Below are 19,606 nucleotides of genomic sequence, written 5' to 3'. Positions count from 1 at the left end.
CCAGACCCCTTCTTATGACTTCACCAACCAAACTTGCCTGACTGCTTTCAAGTTTCCCCTGGTTTGCACATGCCAGAAGCTTGTAATCAATTCTTTAGCCCTCACCACATGATTTTTGCTATAATTTTATGTAGCGCTAATCAAATGTGTGCTTTGAGTTTATTCAATTTCGGACTTCATAACTTCAGAGAGATGTGGAGAAATGAGAAAATAGACTGAGGAAAGCCATCAAAGGGAAAGAGCTTTTCAGAAGTAGAACCTAGAAGGAATGAGCAAAATTACTAAAATGGCTTAGCTTGGTGAAAGGCAGCATAAAGGACATGTTTGCTCTAAATAATCAATTACAGAAATGATAAATGATACAAGGTGACCAAACTGAATTTTGAGTCTTTTAAGAATGAACAGAAATGACTTGAATAGTGAGAATGGAGTTAGTCATTGGCATAAGGTTTCTGCCCCTAAATAAAACTCATGCAAAAGCAACACAGTGAATGTGCTTACTTTTCCTGCCTGTAGACTGGCCTGCACACCCAGGGACCAAGCAGAACTCTGTATTTTGGGATTATTGAGACTAGGTCTGTTTCAGTATGGGTGCTTTGTCTCTTTTGTATACTCAGCACCCAGAATGGTGCTTGGTACACAGTAGGTGCTGAAGAAGTATCTTAAATCAATGAGGGTGGATCTGATGGTTTCTAAGGATCCCCCTCCTCTTCCCACCCAGGGGGTCTCAGCTGGAAACTGCCAAGGGTATGGGAGCATGGCACTGGAGCTTGCTCTTTTTTTTTTTTTTTTTTAAGATTTTATTTATTTATCCATGAGAGACACAGAGAGAGGCAGAGACGTAGGCAGGAGAGAAGCAGGCTCCCTGTAGGGACCCTGATGCGGGACTCATCCCAGGACCCCAGGGTCACACCCTGAGCCAAAGGCAGACAATCATTGAGCCACCCAGGTGACCTGAACCTTGCTCTTTACCCAGGAGGGTTTTTGAACTAGAGAAGAAGGAAAAATAGCACTTAGTGGAACATCACTTTCAGCTGCAAGGAAACTGGTAGCATCTTACTGTGTTTTAAAGGCAATCAGTACACAAGATTTAGTCTGTGTCTTAAGGAAGTCGGGGGGTTGTTGAGCAGTGGCTGTGCAATTGCTCACAGGGTTCTTGGGTGGTCAAAGTGATGGGTTTTAGGCCATAAACTAATCAAGGGTGTTTCTTATTAATCCCTACTTCCCAATTATGTAAACTAGGAAAACTCCACTTTAAAATTAAAGCAACTTCCACATAATTTGGAGGTCCCACAAACCCAAGTTTGGACTGAACTAGCACTCTCTACAGGCTTCGGTGATCTGTTTTGCATGGCAGTATTTACTACTGGGTCCAGTGCCAGTGCCGTAAGTAATAAATAAGTTCTCTAAATGCTTCCAAGGGTTGAGCACTGCATAGATTGATCACCCTTGCAATTAACTTCTCAAGGAACTTCTTTTCAACTTTTCCACAGAATCTTCTGGATGCGAACCAATATCATCGCTTGGAAGATTTACCAAAACACGACCTGTTCCTCCCAGCCTGTCAGCAGGCACTGTCTGCAGAATTCACCTACTATTTCAGTTTGGCAAAAATATCGGGTCACTGAGGAACAATAGCAATTTTCCTTGTTGAAATAAAAAAGGCAGAAACAAAGGCGACCCTGCTGTGAGAAGACCAAATTTACTACTACTTACAAAATTTAAGTGCCCTATACTTCTGAAGACCAAGAAATGTGTCTTGAATGGTCACTGACTGTGTTAGGAGAGCAAATTAGCAGTCTGGTCCTACCATGATGTTGAGGATGTGCTTGTCCTGGGCCTCATGGTCCAGCCTCTCTGCAGTGTAGAGCACGCCGGTGCTGGGGTCGATCCGGAATTTCCTCATGCTGACAGAGTCAATGCTACTGTGGACAGTGTAGGTCAGCTTGTGCTTCTCGTCTCTATCTGTGGCTTCTATCTGCAATATCTCTGTATCTGGAAGCACGTCCTCAGAGATTGTGACATCGTAATTCAGCTGAGAGAATTCTGGGCCATTATCATTATTATCCAGCACTTTGATAAATACCTATAGTTAAAAGAAGACAAGAGTGATGACTAATGCCAATTCACTCATTGCTAATAAAGAGGCCCCCTCCCCCTCTCTTCCCTCCGCGTCCTTGGAGCCCAGCTTCTAGGAGCTATCTCAATATGTAGGAAGATCTCAAATGAAAACACTATGATTAGAAGCTGACAATAAACCAGTAGTTCACATTAGCAGGAACATAAACTATGAGCTAATCAATATTCTCACCATTAATTGAACAGCTGAGACAGCCCCCTGGGGGTGATAATTCCACAGGACTATTTGAGGCACAATGTAAGAGATCACAAGGTGACCTTAGTTTGTTAAGTTTCTATTATCTTAAGTTCCCTTATGAGCTCCTTAAAGTGGATGCAACATGGAAGCAGTGACGGGGTGGGAAGAGTAACAAAGAGGCAGAGGAAGGGGAGGCAGGAACAGAGAGGTGACATCTTCAGAGCAATCAGAGCTCAACTGCAGGGTCCCCACACAGTGGCTCTCCTTCAGATGGGAGATGTCTAGTGAAGAACATGGTACTGGTGATGGCTAAAATATGAGGTTCTCAAGTTGTTTTATAAGGCATTTTCTTATACAAAAATTTGGGCAGATTATAAATAAATAATAGTAACCAAATAACTCAGTCATAGTTTAATGAACCCTCACATATTCAGAACTCAGCTTGATGGTGATCAATTTATAGCTAATCTTGTTTTATATATGTAGTCATTCACCCCCATCTGCCCACACCCATTTTACTTTGAAGCACATCCCATAATTTCAGTATGTATCTCTAAAAGACAGGGACTTTTACAATAAACACACGCTACCATTATTGCACCCAAACAAAGAAAACAATAATTCCTTAATATTAAATATTCAGGGTGTTCATATTTCTGTAATTTTTTAGCATGCTATGTATTATAAAAAGAAACATATTTTAAAAAATCACGACATGCAAATAAGGTCTAAACATTACATTTTGTTGTTATATCCTTTAATTATTAAAGGATGTTGTTACATCCTTTTAATTCACAGGTTTTCCTTCTGTCTCCTTTTATTTCCTTGCAACTTTTATTTTGTAGCTGGTGGTGGTAAACAAACTGTTACCATTTTCTCTTTAGGTGCCACAGCCAGAATTTTGCTTGTTGCTTCCCCTCGGTTTTGTTCTCTATGTCGTTCTGTTCCCTGTATTTTTTATAAACTGGTAGTTTGAACTAGGAGACTTGATAAGATTCACATTAAATTTCCTTCTTTCTTCCTCTTTTTTTTTTTAACCAGAAAAAAAAAATTCTAATGGATGAGACAGTATATTTCCATCTGGATATAGATAATATCTAGTTCTCACTCTTGTTATGTAGTATTAGCAACCACTGATGATCATTACATAGATAACATTTATTCATTAAAAATGTAAAAATGGTAACATTTTAATTCTGATTTATTCCTCATTTGTTAGCTAGAAAAGTCCTAAAAAGAAACTTCTCTCTAATTTTTGGTTACTCTGGAAGACAATTTATTCTTATGACTTTACTAAAGTCATAATAAATACTTAATTCTTTCCTTTTGTTTACCATTTCAAAATAATGAGTTGGTTCTTCAGCTCCTCCTAAAGTGACCAATGGAGTATTTTTTTTTCCAAGCATTAGTATGAGATCATGAATTTCATCACAGCTGATATGTTTCTGTCCATTGTAGTTACTATACCTACTGATGCACAAATGGCCCTTCCTTGGCCAGTGGGAGTCTCTTCAAGTTGGCTTTTGAGATCTTTTGACATAATCCTAGTAGTCTTTGATAGCTTCTTTGCTTTCTAATAATTACTACTGGTGATTTTTTTCCAGGGTCACCTTGTACATTTTCTGACCCAGTCTTGTATTATCTATTTCTCTGTCCAAAAAGCATTGATTTCTTTTTATGTTAGAAATGGTGCTAGGAATGGTCATTGCTATTGGATTTGCTATTGTGTTTAATTTTTTTTCAGTGGACAGAGTCAGCAAAGGTTTTTTTGTTCTTAGTAATCATTTCTGAGTTCACACTGACACTTCCAATTCAAAATTAGGGCATCATGGTCTTTACTTAATCTCAATCTTTTTATACCTATATCCCATGCTGAAACCCCATGCTGAAATTTCTCATGCTCAATAACATCATCACAATTATTCACTGTTCTATATGAAATACATGCACACAAGTCTCAGAATTACAATATAATATTGGTATTATAATTATATCACAACTCTGATCATCCAAAAGCAATTTAATATTATTTTTAGTTCTTTCAGTCCTCGAGATTTATCCCACTAGGGATATTCAGTCTCATAAGTATATTTAAAGTTTTTTTTTAAAAGATTTTATTTATTTATTCATGAGAATATACAGAGAGGAGAGAGAGAGAGAGGCAGAGACACAGGCAGAGGGAGAAGCAGGCTCCATGCAGGGAGCTCAACATGGGACTCGATCGCAGGTCTCCAGATCACACCCTGGGCTGAAGGTGGTGCTAAACCACTGAGCCACCTGGGCTGCCCCAGTATATGTAAAGTTACATTAGAGTTTTGTATGTAGATATGTAAGTTCATTTGCTTCTCTTTACTTACAAATTTTATTTAATTAATTAATTTATTTTTATTTTTAAAAGATTTTATTTATTTATTTATTCATGAGAGATACAGAGAGAGGCAGAGACATAGGCAGAGGGAGAAGCAGGCTCCCCGGGACCCTGGGATCACGCCCTGAGCCAAAGATAGATGCTCAACTGCTGAGGCACAAAGGTGTCCCTACTTACAAATTTTAAACTTGTTTTAATATTTAATTTTGTTTTACATTATATATAAAAGTACCATTTTCAAGTTTACAAAAAAAGTATGAGAGAAAGGGTGAGAGGGCAGGGGCAGAGGGAGAGAGAATCTCAAGCAGACTCTGCACTGAGTGTGGAGCCTAATACTGGGCTCCATCTCATGACCCTGAGATCATGACCTCACCCTAAACCAGGAGTTCAGTGCTTAACCAACTGTGCCACCCAGGTGCCACCAGGTAACGATTTTTTAAAGATTAATGTTATATTGTATCCATCTCTTTTTAAAAAATATTTTATTGATTTACTCATTAGAGACAGAGAGAGAGAAAGGCAGAGACACAGGCAGAGGGAGAAGCAGGCTCCATGCAGGCAGCCCGATGTGGGACTCGATCCCATCCTGAACTGAAGGCAGATGCTTAGCTGCTGAGCCACCCTGGCATCTCCCACCTCTTTTGTTAATATAAGCATACTGTATACATTTTCCCCTGCCCCCTGATATGCCATGTCACTTAACAGCATATCAATGATTCTCAGTTGAGGATGAGGGGATAAATATCCTAAGGGGATATTTAGCAATATCTGGAGATACTATTCATTGTCACAGCTGTGAGTTGGGGTATTCTTGGAATCTAATGGGTAGGGGGCAAGGATGCTGTTAAATATTCTACAATGCACAGGATTGTCTCTCAGTACAAAGAACTATCTGACCCAAAATGTCAATAGTGTCACTTGTTGAGAAACTCTGCATTATCATATTCTGAAGACCAATCCCCAACAGTATAGAGATACTCTTCCAACGGGTAGATGGATTACAGTTAATTCAACCATTCCTCTCTTGATGTTCATGTAAGATGTTTCTAATTTTCACTCTTAGAAAGAATGTGCAAAGATGAACCTCGTGCTCATCTTTTTATATTTTTGCTACCATATATTTAGGTCCCTAGAATCGTGAGTTCTGGATCAAAGGATAAGTGCTTATATAGTTTTGTTAGTGATTTCCATATTCCTCTTCCCAAAAGTTTTATTAATTTGTATTCCTATAGCAATATATAAGAATGACTGTCTCTCACAGTTTTGCCAACAGAGTATGCACTCAAACTTTTGTATTTTTTGCCAATCTGATAGATAAAAAAATTTCAGTGTACTTGTAATTTGCCTTTCTCTTATTACGAGTAAGGATGAGCATCTTTTCATATGTTTAAGAGTCATTTGCATTTCTTTTTCTGTGAAAATTATTTATATCAGCTCATTCTTTTATGGATTAGATGGCCTTTTCCTTCTTTATTTTTGGAAGCATGGTGATAAAATTGCAAATATGTTTTCAATTTTGTCATTTAACTATTTTGCTATGGTGAGGTTTTTGTTTTTTTTTGCCATGCAAAAGCTTTTATTTTTATTTTCATGGAATTGAATACATCAATCTTTTTGGTATTGTTTCTGGACCCTAAGTCAGAGTTTAGAACATTTTCTACACTTCCAGGTTATAGGTGAATACATTCACTCAATTTTTTAAAAAATAGCACTTACATGTTTCCTTTTCTTACATTTATATCTCTACTCCATTTAATGTTTCCTATATTATGTGAGGAATGGATCCAGTTTTATTTTTTCCACGTGGCTTTCCATTTATTTTAATACTACTTTTTATAAGACAATATATTCCCCACTGATTCAAGGGGCTACTTTTATTGTATGCTAAGTTTCCATATGCAAATGGTTTATTTCTAGATTTTTCTATTGTATTCCATTGGTTCGTCTTTTCATATGCCAACATAAAAATATTTTTTTTTCATAAAAATATTTTAATTACAAAAGCATTACAACATGTCTTAATTAGAAAAGTCAGGCCTTTTCTTTGTTCTTTTTAAGGGTTTTCCAGGCTATGTTTGCTTGTTGTTCTTCAAAATGAACTTTATAATCAACTGCTATAGTACCTGACAAAAAATTGATAGCAATTTAAATTGCATTATGATAAAAGTATAGGTCAACCATAGGAGAACTGATCTTTTGTGATGGAGTCTTCCTATCCAAGGATATAGTTTGTCTTTTTTCATTTGTTTAGATCTACAGTTTCATTTTTCAGGGATTTTTTAGTTTTCCTCAAATAGGTTTTTTTTTTTTTTTTTTTAAAGATTTATTTATTTACTTGACAGAGAGAGAGAGCAATGGGAGGGGCAGAGGGAGAGGGAGAAAATCTCCAGCCAACAGTACTTGTAAGTCATGCCTGAATGAAGCTCATCGAATACACATATTTTCTCTGTAAGGCACATCATGTCCTTCTTGCACTTGGGAACACGAGATTGCACTTCAGTACTTCATTTTGGGGTCTTTCAAACAGTGAGATTACCAACAAAGAACACAAAAATGCAAAAAAAACCTAGCACTAAATGGATTGCAAAAAGGACACTTGTATATAGCATAAGACAAGAAGGCAGAGTGTCATCTTGTTAAATAGCAGCAGGGAAAATATTTTGCTGCTCTGTGCATGTCCAGAAATGACCACAAGGGTCTGAGAAGATTGATTTTGGGATTACAGATAAATTTCAGAGATCATCAATGTATAGCCAGCATCTAGCCCAGGGCTGGACACTTCACAGGCACTCAATAAATGTCATAGTTAAATATTTAGTATTTTGATAGACAAAGTTTAGACAGAGGTAATACCACATATTTTATTCTCTTCAGCCATGATTCAGGTAAAATGATGATTATAAAGAAGGTGATGACCATCATAATATTAATAGTATAATTTAACAATAACAAAAATGACAACAAGAAAACTCTTAAACATAGTAGTAATAATAGTAGCAGCAACTAAATCAATGATTATGTATTTCTTTATATTTTTATAGTACTTAAAAAAAGTTTTTATTTTTGTGAGTTTTTTTGAATTTGGGGACCATATTAATTATTAAAAGCACCTGAGGGTGCCTGTGTGGCTCAGTCGGTTGTGTCCGACTCTTGATTTTGGCTGGTCATGGGATTCAGCTCTCTGTCTGGCTCCAAGCTGGGCATGGAACCTGCTTGAGAGTCTCTCTCTGCCCCTCTGCTGCCATGCAAGCACTCTCTTGCACTAAAAAAGAAAAGAAAAGAAAAGAAAGGCACCCAAACTCATATCCAAAATGTGCAAACTCTAGGGAGTGCATGTTGAGGAATTAACATTTGTTTTACCTTTTTCTTTATAAATTTTATAATGCAAATTGCTTTATCTATTTGCATTGGCTAATACTTCTAGCACAATGTTAAATAGTAGTGAAGATGGTGACCTCCTTGTCTTATCACTGACTAATGAGAAAGCTTTTACCAATTCTCCATTACATAATATGCAGGCATTTGGCTGCATTCTAGAAAATTATTTACTTTTAAAAATAAATGTGGTCAGACCATGGCTCTTCTTATAAATAGCTGCACTGTCACTCACTTTGGTTGCACAGGTGCTTTTCAGAGGAAGAGAAAAGGGCAGTGTTATGACCTCTGTGCTAGGAAGACCTGCCCAAAGAGTAAGTCTCACATGGAAATAAGATTTGGCTGGAGTTTATGGTAAAAAAAAAAAGGGAGGGCTGAGAAGTGTGCCTGTGAGTTTTAGGTATTGTTTTTCATCTTCATTGTATTTGGAAGGTCGTGCTAGATTCTTTGATTGCCAATTCTTTCCTTTAAAAAGTTCAAGTTAACTTAGTCAAGATGCTAAAATATTTGTGTTCACAGAAGCAGCTATATTAACGGGATAAAAAAAGCCTTTCCAGCCAGCAAGGCTGCCCTGACCTTCGGGAAGTTTCAAAGTTGATGTGCTCCTGAAAAGCTTGCCTCTTTCTGCTTGCTTTGTCTTGAGCCTAATCTACAGTCAGAACAAGTGTTTCTCTGTAAAAGACTTCCTTTTCCTCATTTGCTTTTTTATTTCCCACAGTTGGGGCCATTTGTGAGCTCCTGAACTAACAAACAAAGCAAAGTAACTCTCAAAGATGTTGTGCTCAAAATGGTAATTGAAAGGCCCAAAGAAGTACAATGGAATCAAAGCAGGAGGAAACCTGAATGTAGGAAGTCTCTTCAGAGCTGGATTCAATGCTGCCCACCACAAACACTTTGGGTTTTGCAGGCTCATCTAAGCTAAGTATGGGTAGATGCCAAGCTTGGCTTTACAAAGGCTCATGGAATGAACTGTCCATGGGGCGAGTTATAGAGTAAGGCCTCTGTCTTTTATTAGAACCAATTAAATCCTAAATTACTGAAACTGTGTTCTGCCTCTGTTGGCATTTCGAAACCAATACTTAAAACATTCTACATGATTTCAATAGTAATGCCCCCTGTATTCTCTCCAAGCTTACAAATTTTGTTTTTGAATATATAAGTAGAAAAATCATGTTGGTTCGTTTATTTAACAATTTATAAATCCACATCATATTCATTTCTTAAGCTTTATGGTCTCCAGGGTATCAATGGGAAAAATGAGAATATGAGAAGTTAAGGGGGGGGCGGTGCCCAAAGTTCCAATGGCAAGGCCAGTTTAAATTAGTTCATATAGAGCCTAACTCTACACTCATTCCATTCTACCATTTCCATGTGTACTTAAATTATATACACATTTATTATAAATGCACCTAACATGTATATGAACAGTTATGCATGCAAATATTATATGTCTTGCTATACAGAAATCCTAACTGACACAAGAGATAATTGATATGACCATTCTCATTCTGGGAACCTTAATCATAGGATCATTCTAAATAGAAAGTTCCCTGCTGCCTTTAAAATTGGAATCCATTTTCAAAAACTGATTTACTTGTAAGTTGTTAGACAAAAATCAATGACATTCAGTGAAGTTTTATTGTCATTATTTTTTTACTAGAAAGTTTCACCTTACAGTTGGCTTTCTGCCTTATTTGATCTCTATAGAATTGTACTACTTCTAGCCTTTTCCCAACGTAAATGTACAAGGAAGCTTGTGGCTACTTCCTTTTTCACCTACTAAGAGGGAGATGATGCTAAAGAAGACAAAGGAAGTATTTCTTGGGAGTTCCTGCATCCAGGGAATCATGGAGCAGCTTCGGCAAAAGTAATTCATTTAAAAAGTAATTCAATTTAAAGCAGGAGCAAGATGGAGAGAAAGGATAAGAAAAAGTCTAAATCCTCAAGATAAAGTCTGCATTTTGAGGAAGGAGACCAGCAAGGAACTCCCAACGCATTGCTTAGAGACAAAAGAAGAATGGAATCCTCAAGGCTGTGAAGAGCAAGGCTACCCTGAGGAATGCTGGTCCCAGACCTCTCAGCCCCCTTGAAAACACACTCTTTGGCAGAAAACCTCTGCGGCTAATTAACTCAATTAACTGCTTTTGTGGGGCTGAAGAAATTTGGAGTTTATCTGAAAGATTTTTAATCTAAGGTTTGGCTGTGGAGCATACAAATACAAGCTGATTTTCCTATATTTATAAATCAAAGCAAGACTTGAATAAGAAAAGCATATTAAAATCACCAAAGTACATGTCACAAGTCCCTGAATCAAACCAATGTAATTTTTAGATTATTATTTGGGTATGAATATCTCTGCTGTCTTTCATGAATAACTATGAAAGATGCACACACAATATTTTATAGTTATCAGGTTTATTATTCCAATTTAAGTTGAGGATGAGACTAATAATAAAAGCTGCATGTGTCCAGCACATCACACAACTCAAGATATCTCAAAAGATCTTATTTTAGGGGTGCCCGGGTGGCTCATTTGGTTAAGTGTCTGCCTTTGGCTCGGGTCACGATCCCAGGGTCCTGGGATGGAGCCCACCTTGGACTCCCTGGTGAGGAGTCTGCTTCTCCCACTTCTTCTGCCCCTCCCATTGCTTGTGCTCTCTCTCTCTCTCAAATAAATAAATAAAATGTTTTAAAAAGTAAAAAAAAAAAAAAAAGACCTGATTTTATTCTTATAACCCAAGAAGTATGGAAGGTATTATCCCCATTACATAGAAGAAATTGAGTCTCACAGAGACAGAGCCACCTGCAACTGGTTAAGTGCTGACTTAAACTTGGGTCACCTGATTCAAGGTCAGTGCTCCTTCCCTTAAAGCAAATGCTTCCCCTAATGAATCATATATTTTGTATATACAGATACTTTCAGAGAAACTTTCAGAGATAGCTGATTTTGAGAAGAAAAAAGTGGGTTTGGACCTCTTTACTTGTGTACACCTAGGGTGGTCACCCAACCAATCTGTGTGCTGGTTCCTCACCAGAAAAATGAGTATAATGATAATATTTGATTAAACTATTCACGGTAAGTTGCTGGGAATGAATGAAACTTAAGAAAGAAGCTTGGTTAAGTCTCACTATGCAAATATCAGGCATTATGTATTATTATATCTTTCCATCCATTGATCCTTTGGAAGAGCCATGCTCTAAATTTACTTACACTTGCTACGAAGACACAATAGCTCATATAGGTTTGATAGATACATGGGGAAAGTTGTTAAACCTTTTAATTTCTCATCCTTGGTAAAGTGTCTCCCTGTGGCCCATAAACTCATCAGGCTGAGCAGAGGCAATGAGGGGATGGGGTATTTTGCTCTCTCCTCTGCATGTATGGCTGGCTATGAGACATTCTAACAACCATAGGTGGCACTGTGTCCCCCAGGAAGCAATCTTAAAAAGTGTCCCCCGCTCATAAGTAGTAGAGCCAAGTGAGTTTCTCTTCCTGCCTTAGAATAGGTAACAAAGATTTGTCCTTGCTTTTGAGAGGTGGCACAGTGCAGTGGTTAAGAGAGCAGCCTCTGGAATCCAGATACCTACGTCTGAAACCTGATCTACTCAAGCTACGTAATCTTGTTTTGCCTCAATTTCCTTTTCCGTAAAATGAAGATGACAACAGTTTCCTACTTCTAACATAACAAATTACCACAAACTTGGTTTAAAACAACATCCGTTGTTATCTCCTGTTAACTCCTGTAAGTCAGAAGTTTGGGTACAGTGTGGCTTACTTGAGTTAAGAGTCTCATGAAATCAAAGTCAAGGGGTCCGCGGGGATGTGTTCCTTTCTAGAAGTCAGCTCCAGGCTCATTCAGGTTGTTAACCAAATTTAGTTCCTCGAGTTTGGAGGCTTGAGGTCTCTGTTTCCTTGCAGGCTGACAACTGGAAGCCCTTTCAATACCTAAAGGCTACCTGCATTTCTTGCCACATCACCTCCTCCATACCTGACCTAGCAATGATGTTTCAAATCATCTCACATTTGAAATCTCTGAAATCCCCTTTTGGTGCATCTCTTCCTACTTTAGCTGGAGAAAGTCATCTGCTTAAGTGTTCATTTAGTACATCGGAATCTTTAGAACTTGAAATCCACAGAACCTTTTTATATTCTGTACTCATGCTAGGGAATCTCTGTAAGGAAAAGGATATTTATTTGCCGCCAGATATTGTAGCTCTGAGGCACAAGAATCCTACAAGTTGGGACAACAGAATAAAAATGAAGATGATGGAAGGGTTTTCATGTATACACAGAGATCCCTGAGGCTCTGATTTATTTGACATTTGTGAAGTAAAATTCAACATGTTGTTTCTGGCTGATTTGAAGCCCTTGTCATAGATGTTTTATGATTCCAAAGGAACAAAGTAGAGAAAAGTTCCCAAAGGAAAACTGAACAGGTGTTTTTGGGCTACAAAACATTTATTTAGTTATATGGCGAAGGGTATCTCTTTGATGGTGGAATCATTAAGTTGCCTAGGGTTATGGGGTGGAGCATGCTTTAGTGATTTCTAAGAGAAATCTAGAATGCTTTCTCTCTCTCTCTCTCTCTTTTTTTTTTTTTTTTTACCAAAACATCTTTTTGTAAAAATGTTCTTGATACTGAATGCTTTGACTAATTGAGAGAGCCGCTTCTGTCTTTATTGTCAGAGGAGCTGTGGCAAATGTGAGCAGAGGCCTGGATTGACAGAGGCTGGGGGCAGGGTAGTATTCAGGCCCAAACACAGACTTAAGGACGGAGTTTTCCTGGTGGTAGTAATGGTGACACACAAGTTTAGACTTTGGAAATAGTTAATTCTTACTTCTTGAGAAGCACCTGTGGAGACACAGAGTGACTTGGCAGTTTTAGACAAGAAAATCTCCTGCTACCTTTCATTAATCTACTTAGCTTTGGCCTTGCCAAAGGAAAACTCCAACTTCACCCCAATTCTCTAACTCTTCCCATAGGCTCTGGAGAAAAGTCTAAGGTGCATTCATCTGAACTAAAATCAGCCAAAGTAGGACTTGAACAATGTGTCCATTGTCTTATAATATATGCTTCCAAGTTAACTTTTTTTTTAAATGTGTGTACATCAGTCATCTGGTTTTAAAACTGACTCACTGTGACCCTAGGCATCTAGCATAGCTCTTATCACATGGTATGAAACCAAGAAATACTTGTGGAATACATGCTGTGAAATGGCTTCTCATCTGGTCCTAATGAAACTCTAAAAGAAGAGTTTCATGGACTTTTTTTTTTTCAGTTAATATGAATCAGTTGTGTGCTTTGAAGATCCAGCCTACCTGCCATGAAGGCCCTGCTGACTAAAAACTACTATTTGTTCACTCACCCTAAACACATTTATTTTGTATCTTAAAACATTCAGGGCACAATGAATTACCATTTAATCCAACTGTTATAAAATCCTGGAGAAAGGTATGGAAATGAGTATGGTTCCATGCTTTATTTGTATTTTACTCAAATATGTCTTGTGTTTTTAAACAGTGCTAAAATGTTGAGGTTGGCTATACTAAGAAATGGCCAGTTCCAAGAGTAGAATGAGCAATAAAGACTTAGCAATCTTTCAGTGGGTTGCTTTGTATGTCTTTGGGGCTTGCTTTTAGATTGTGTGAGTCCCATTGGATCTCAACCATGGTGTCCTTTCCAGGAGTCTGTATTTTAGTCTTGAATATCCTCTGAAGCAGTACAGACTTAAGTAGGGAGTCTATATAACTTATTGTTCCAACTGGGGCAATGTTAAGAGTGAATGGGATAACTATTAATAGTTACACCAGTGCAACAGGTGTAAATGGGACTCTGTCGGGTAATTAGGGCTGTATAGTTATCCTAGGAAAAGACATGGGTTGAAGGATCAGGACTCATCACATCTGGCTGCTTTGTCTCATGCACATCATGTTCTGGGTTTCAGTGTATTTGAATGAAAAGAAAAAGGTAGAGTAAGTCAAGGTAAGAAGTAAAGTAGAAACAAATGCTAATGTTTCTTTAAAATTTCACCATTTTATGATTATGAACAGCCTCAAAGGAGAAAGTCTTACTGTATTTTTGAAACCGTTTCAAACTAAGAGGCAGCACGTGAAACAATCTTCCTCCTTTTTAAAACTACATAGTTACAAGAGCTTACATCACCTCTCAAATCAACATTTGCTAACTTTAGGGTTGGCAACAATTTCGTCTTTGCTTCCGAAACACTGTGTTAAGTCATCTCAGGGCACATTTGGGCTGAGCAGGACAAAGAACCTTGATTGATTAGTGATGGCTTCTGGGGTCATGAGAACAGGAGAGAGAAGCAGGGAGAATGGAAGGGGGATGGGACATGCATGTGTGCCAGTCCTCTCCAGTAACTAGCCTATGGCCTCTGGTGCTAAAATAGAAAACTAAAAAACTCTTCTTATATTTAGAGTAAATCTGCCACCCTATTGATATCTAACACTGTGTTAGTCTCATCTAGAGATTTTTTTCCCCCTCCTTGCTCTCAATGCCCTTTCATCAACACTCAAGAGAGTCCAAGCAATGGCCCTCACCCTTGGCTGCTTGTTAGAATCATATAGGATCTCTGTGGATGGGGCTGAGGGTTCAGTGGTTTTGACACCCTGGGGCCCATGATCAGGGGAATTCTACTGTGCAGCCAGGATGAAGGACCATTGGCATAGAGGCTAGTGTTAGAGATGGCAGCCAGGGCACCTAAATCAGTCTTTGTTCTTACTGAAGCCTGTGTGACCTTGGACATATCACTCATCTTACTTTGTTAAATGAATTTAGACTCTTAGGTGCCTCTAACTCTAACTCTCAGACTGACAAATGAAAGGTAAAGAATACACTGGTGCATTGACCCAGACAATATACACGTCCTCTCCTTTGTAAATTCAAGGAAAGTTGACTTTGTTGTCAAAAAGATAAATCTACAGCAACTGATCAAGAAGCAAACACGTATCAGTCTTCCATGCATGAATAGTCACAGCTAAGTGATACAACACCATTGACAGAATTCTTTTTCTAGGTTGTTCTCTTAAATGTTTTTTTTTTTCTTTTTTTTAAAGGAGGAATCCATAAACATCATTTACTAGTTCCAATACATTCTTTGATCACTTGAGCCACTGATTAGCAGAATATTGGGCATTCTCACCATTTAGTAATTTGACCTCTTACCTGAGTCACAGCAACATTTGTCCCATCGGTAACTTCCACACTCATGTTATAGATGGATCTCTGTTCTGCATCCAAAGGTTTTGCAATGACAATGGTCCCAACACCTTTCTCTGCGTCAAAAGAGCTGTCAAAATTCCCCCCTGATGGTTTCACAAAAACAACATTCAATTAGCATATCTGAGAAGTTATTACATCTATTGAAGCATATAGCTTTAAAGAGAGCTCTTATATAGAAATATTTTTGACAGGTATCCCTATGGCTCAATTTTGTACATCTTAAATGGGACCTCTTTATTTCCAACTTAATTTATATTTCCAAACACAGCCTCTACAATGCCTTACAAATGTCACAGAAAATAATGTATTGCAAAGAAAATCCTCAGTACTAATGTTAGAGAAGTAAAGTATAAACTGACCCACTAAAATATTTAGAAAGCTAAATATGTCCTCCAATCCCTTATGGTTTTTCTGCTAAGAATTTGTAGACTTTTCTGCTTTTCTAACATAGATTCAATTCTAAGTAAACAAACAGTCCGATTAATAACAAAAATGTGTAGACACTCTTAAATCTATTCTAGGATTGATGGTAAACATTTGGTTGGTAAAGTTCAGATTCCCTCCCATAGATGTCAGAAATAAAAGTATGAATACTAGAAAATCAGAAAAAGCAAAAAAAAAAATTGAGTTTCATATAAAAAATTCTGTATCTGCAGTTGGGATATTTACAGACAAAAACTTTTTTTTTGCCATCTTGACAGTGTGAATTATTTTTTTGCCCAAAAAGGTAGCAAGTTTATGGCAGATTTACAAAATGAAATCAGGAAGAAGGTAGAAGAATACATCAGTTTATGTGACTTCAACTCATAAAGCAATCAGTATGAAAGTTTAGAAAACTTTCCTCCCCCTTCCATCAGACCAAGTATAGCCTACAATCTGTGAATAATGTACTAAGCCAATACGGGGCGTTTTGAAATTACTGTAGCTGTTTCCATCTCTGTGAACTAAAATGTAGTTTATGATCTTTCCTAAAATGAATTTTTTTTTAAGAGAGAGAAAAGATAATGGTACAAGTGCTGGACTGATTTTAATTAAGTATCAGTACATGTTCACAAGCTCTATTTGTTTTAGTCTGAAATTCCATGATGTCAATTAATTCTGTTCTTGGATAGTAATTTTATTTAGCTACAGCACATAGGGCAATGCACTTATTTAATTTCATATTTTAGAAAAGACATCTTGGCTTCTCTTACATTCAACTTACTTTGCATTTCATTTTGCTGATCCGTGAGCAATACTATTTACAATTTCTACAATATTACAATTACAAATAAGTGAATGACTTAAGGGAAAAGAGAATTTTACCTGAACTAGTAGAATTTGATGTACAGTGACAAAAAATAAATCATATGGTTTACATAAAAACAAACAAACCAAAAACCTGGTCATATATATTTCAAATACTTATTGCTTGCAACTGTCATATACAGTTCAGATTATTTAATTGCTAGCGAGAACATAATTGCCCTTGACATTTAATTAAAGTTATGGAGATACGGGGGACCACAGAATTACTTGTAGATGATATATTTTTCAGAAATTTCATCTAAAAAGAGACTCATCTTCCAATTAATACCTTTAATTGATTTACTAAGGAGCAGTTAATGTGAAGTCCAAAAAACTCTTTTGAGGAGCAGGAGAAGGAGAAAGGGGAAGAAATCAGGCTTAACAGGGAAGCAAGCCCCATGTCATAGATCTCTTTCAAAGAGAGTGCTTCCTATTGATAACCACATGATATAAAACATAAGGCTGATTCAAGCATCTTGAATCACCAGCCTAATGAGCAAAGAAAAATCATTTGCTATCAACTGGTACATTCTGAAAAGAAATTTTGCCATGGAAAGTCTCTTTTTTTTAAAAGGTATTATTTATTTATTCATGAGAGACACAGAGAGGGAGGCAGAGACACAGGCAGAGGGAGAAGCAGGCTCCCTGCAGGGAGCCCTATGTGGGGCTTGATCCCAGGATCTCAGGATCATGACCTGAGCCAAAGGCAGATGCTCAACCACTGAGCTACCCAGATGCCCCACCATGGAAAATTTCAAAGGAAGGACATAAAATATGTCAGACCTGTGTGCAAGGGAGGAGTAAAATGCCATTACCTGTGTTGCTTGGGTGGGTATTACTTCATATTTTAAATCACACTTAAAATCATTTTTTAGAATCTTTTCCTAACCAGATTGCTACTTTATTAAATATGAAATCACATTATTTTGGGAGGATGGGGGCAGGGTTAGGATATAGCAAAAGGTCATCTTTCAATGTCAATTATTTCTGAAGGTGGAGATTTGTAGGTCAAGGAAAAATGGAAATTATGCAAATTATGAAACTTTGGTTTGCTCCCATTTAAAGATGAATGAAAATGAAATTTAGAGAACATGCAAGCCAAGATTTCCAGTTTCAGTTCCTGTTTAAATGGGGAAATCCTATGTGGTCTCCCTCACTGCCCGACTTTTTCCTCAGGGCTCTGTGCTGAAATACATAATCATTTCATGGGCTCAATGGCATAAAATTTACATGTTTTACAAACGGCATATAGATTGTGCTTTCTTATTAATCATTTTTCTTTTTTAAAAGATTTTATTTATTTATTTTAGAAAATGCACAAGTGGGGGGAGGGGCAAGGGAGAGAGACAAGCAGGCTCCCCACTGAGCAGGAAGCTGGATCTTGACTTGAGCCAAAGGCAGAAGCTTAACCAACTGGGCCACTGAGGTGCCCTTATTAGTCACTTTTCCTATGAAAAAACATTTTTGGCTACTTTTATGGCTGTAATATTTTATAGCTCTCTCTTTTCCTGCCTCTGTGTGTGTGTGTGTGTGTGTATGTGTGTGTGTATCTCCCTCATCCACCATTACTGTTTCCAATACTCTGGACTAGAAACCTCTAAAGGGGTAGGGAGATAGGCAAATGGAAAGCAGATCAAGGGGAGCTTGAGAGACAGAGCCTGTGAAGTGTCTCTCAGTCCATCAATATGGCGAGCAGTCTCTGATAGTCACTTCCAGGGCATGTGCTCCTAGTTAAACCAAGATCATGTGAAACAAGTTTCTCAAAATCTTCCCTCAGTTTTAAAATGAATTTCTGACAAGGGACATGGAATCTAGACCAGCAGTTCACCATCAACCCTCACACAATTTAATAACCTACCACTTAGGCATCCCATTTCATAAACGACTCCATATCTCTCCCCCAGGGCTCATTTCTCAGGCTCCCTTTTAGCCTGAAAGGTGATTTCATTTCATAGGAAACCATGTCCAATTCATCTGGGGTGAGACTATCAAATGGAAGGAGTCCATTTTCACTAGCAGCATTCCATTTAAATAAGATGTGCTTCCTCAGAGCCAGTAACACAACATGCAAAGCCAGAGTGTGCTAGTGCAGCAGCGTTAGGCTAAACAAAAGGTGGGGACAGGGGAGGACACTGCCGAGCCGGTCTGAGTTTCAACAAAGTGGGAAATTAGAAAAGTCACAGCCTGAGCGTTGCTGCAGGGGTGTGCGGCAGAGATGGTTAAAAGCGAGGTTGTGAACAGCCCACATAACAGATAGTTCATGTCGGGGACATTGTTCTGTGACCATTTTTGGTCAAGACGGGTGTGATAGAGTAAACAAAGAGCAGAAGAGGAACGCTGGATTTCTAGTGGATTCTAAAGTTAAACATAACAAGTCAGAACGTCCTAGAAAGCTTCAAATATGGGACAAGAGTGAAAATACTTGAAGCCAGCAGCTACTGCTTGAATAAGCTGGGCAGCAGGGCACTAGATCATGATCTGGTCAACTCTTTCTTTAAAGAAGGGTACAAAGGATCACCATCTCTCCATAATGAGATCCAGTGGTGAGTAGCACACCACTTTCCCTTTAGAGAAGCTTGCAGGCCCCTCCCCTAGCATATGATTCTGTTCCATTCTGTGTGTAATTGTGAAAACACCAATCAAAATCTAGTAGTCACCAAGGGGGATGTGTTGTGTGAGAGGCTTCCAAAACACTAAAGCAGTTGAATCTCAATGAATTAAGGGAGTCGTTCACAAGCTGTTCATTCAAGTTCAGCATGTACATCAAACTTAAGGAAAAATGCTAAACACTGATCATGGTTTGATCATGAATAATTTTCTGTCTTGGAATGAAGCAAGCACAGTATGGGGCTGAAAAGGTTATTTACATGGAAGGCAGGAGATGCTGGGTAGAGGTCAGGAAACAGTGATAGGAAGGAAAATCCCTTCTAGAATCTGGTTTAAAATTCATTTTCTTAAAACAATTGATATTCAAAGTGTTGTTTAGGCCTTTAATTATTCCTTAAAACCTCTTCAGAT

At 37.9% G+C, this 19,606-nt stretch overlaps 1 protein-coding gene across 3 annotated transcripts in view; it reads right to left on the bottom strand.

Annotated features, from left to right (window-relative positions):
* The window catches only part of FAT3 (FAT atypical cadherin 3), a 648,833-nt gene that overhangs the window by 99,515 nt on the left and 529,712 nt on the right, over window positions 1–19,606 (bottom strand). For all 3 annotated transcript variants that reach the window (XM_077867437.1, XM_077867438.1, XM_077867439.1), the window contains exons 7-8: window positions 15,245–15,384; window positions 1,811–2,086 (exon numbers count right to left, since the gene is read on the bottom strand). In XM_077867437.1, the coding sequence (XP_077723563.1) occupies window positions 1,811–2,086; window positions 15,245–15,384 (416 nt within the window). The remainder of the gene's footprint in view (window positions 1–1,810; window positions 2,087–15,244; window positions 15,385–19,606) is intronic.

This window comes from Canis aureus, chromosome 23, assembly GCF_053574225.1.
Source record: "Canis aureus isolate CA01 chromosome 23, VMU_Caureus_v.1.0, whole genome shotgun sequence".
Classification (NCBI taxonomy): Eukaryota; Metazoa; Chordata; class Mammalia; order Carnivora; family Canidae; genus Canis; species Canis aureus.
Note: the sequence above shows the minus strand (reverse complement) of the source record. Positions and strands in the feature narration are given on the sequence as shown.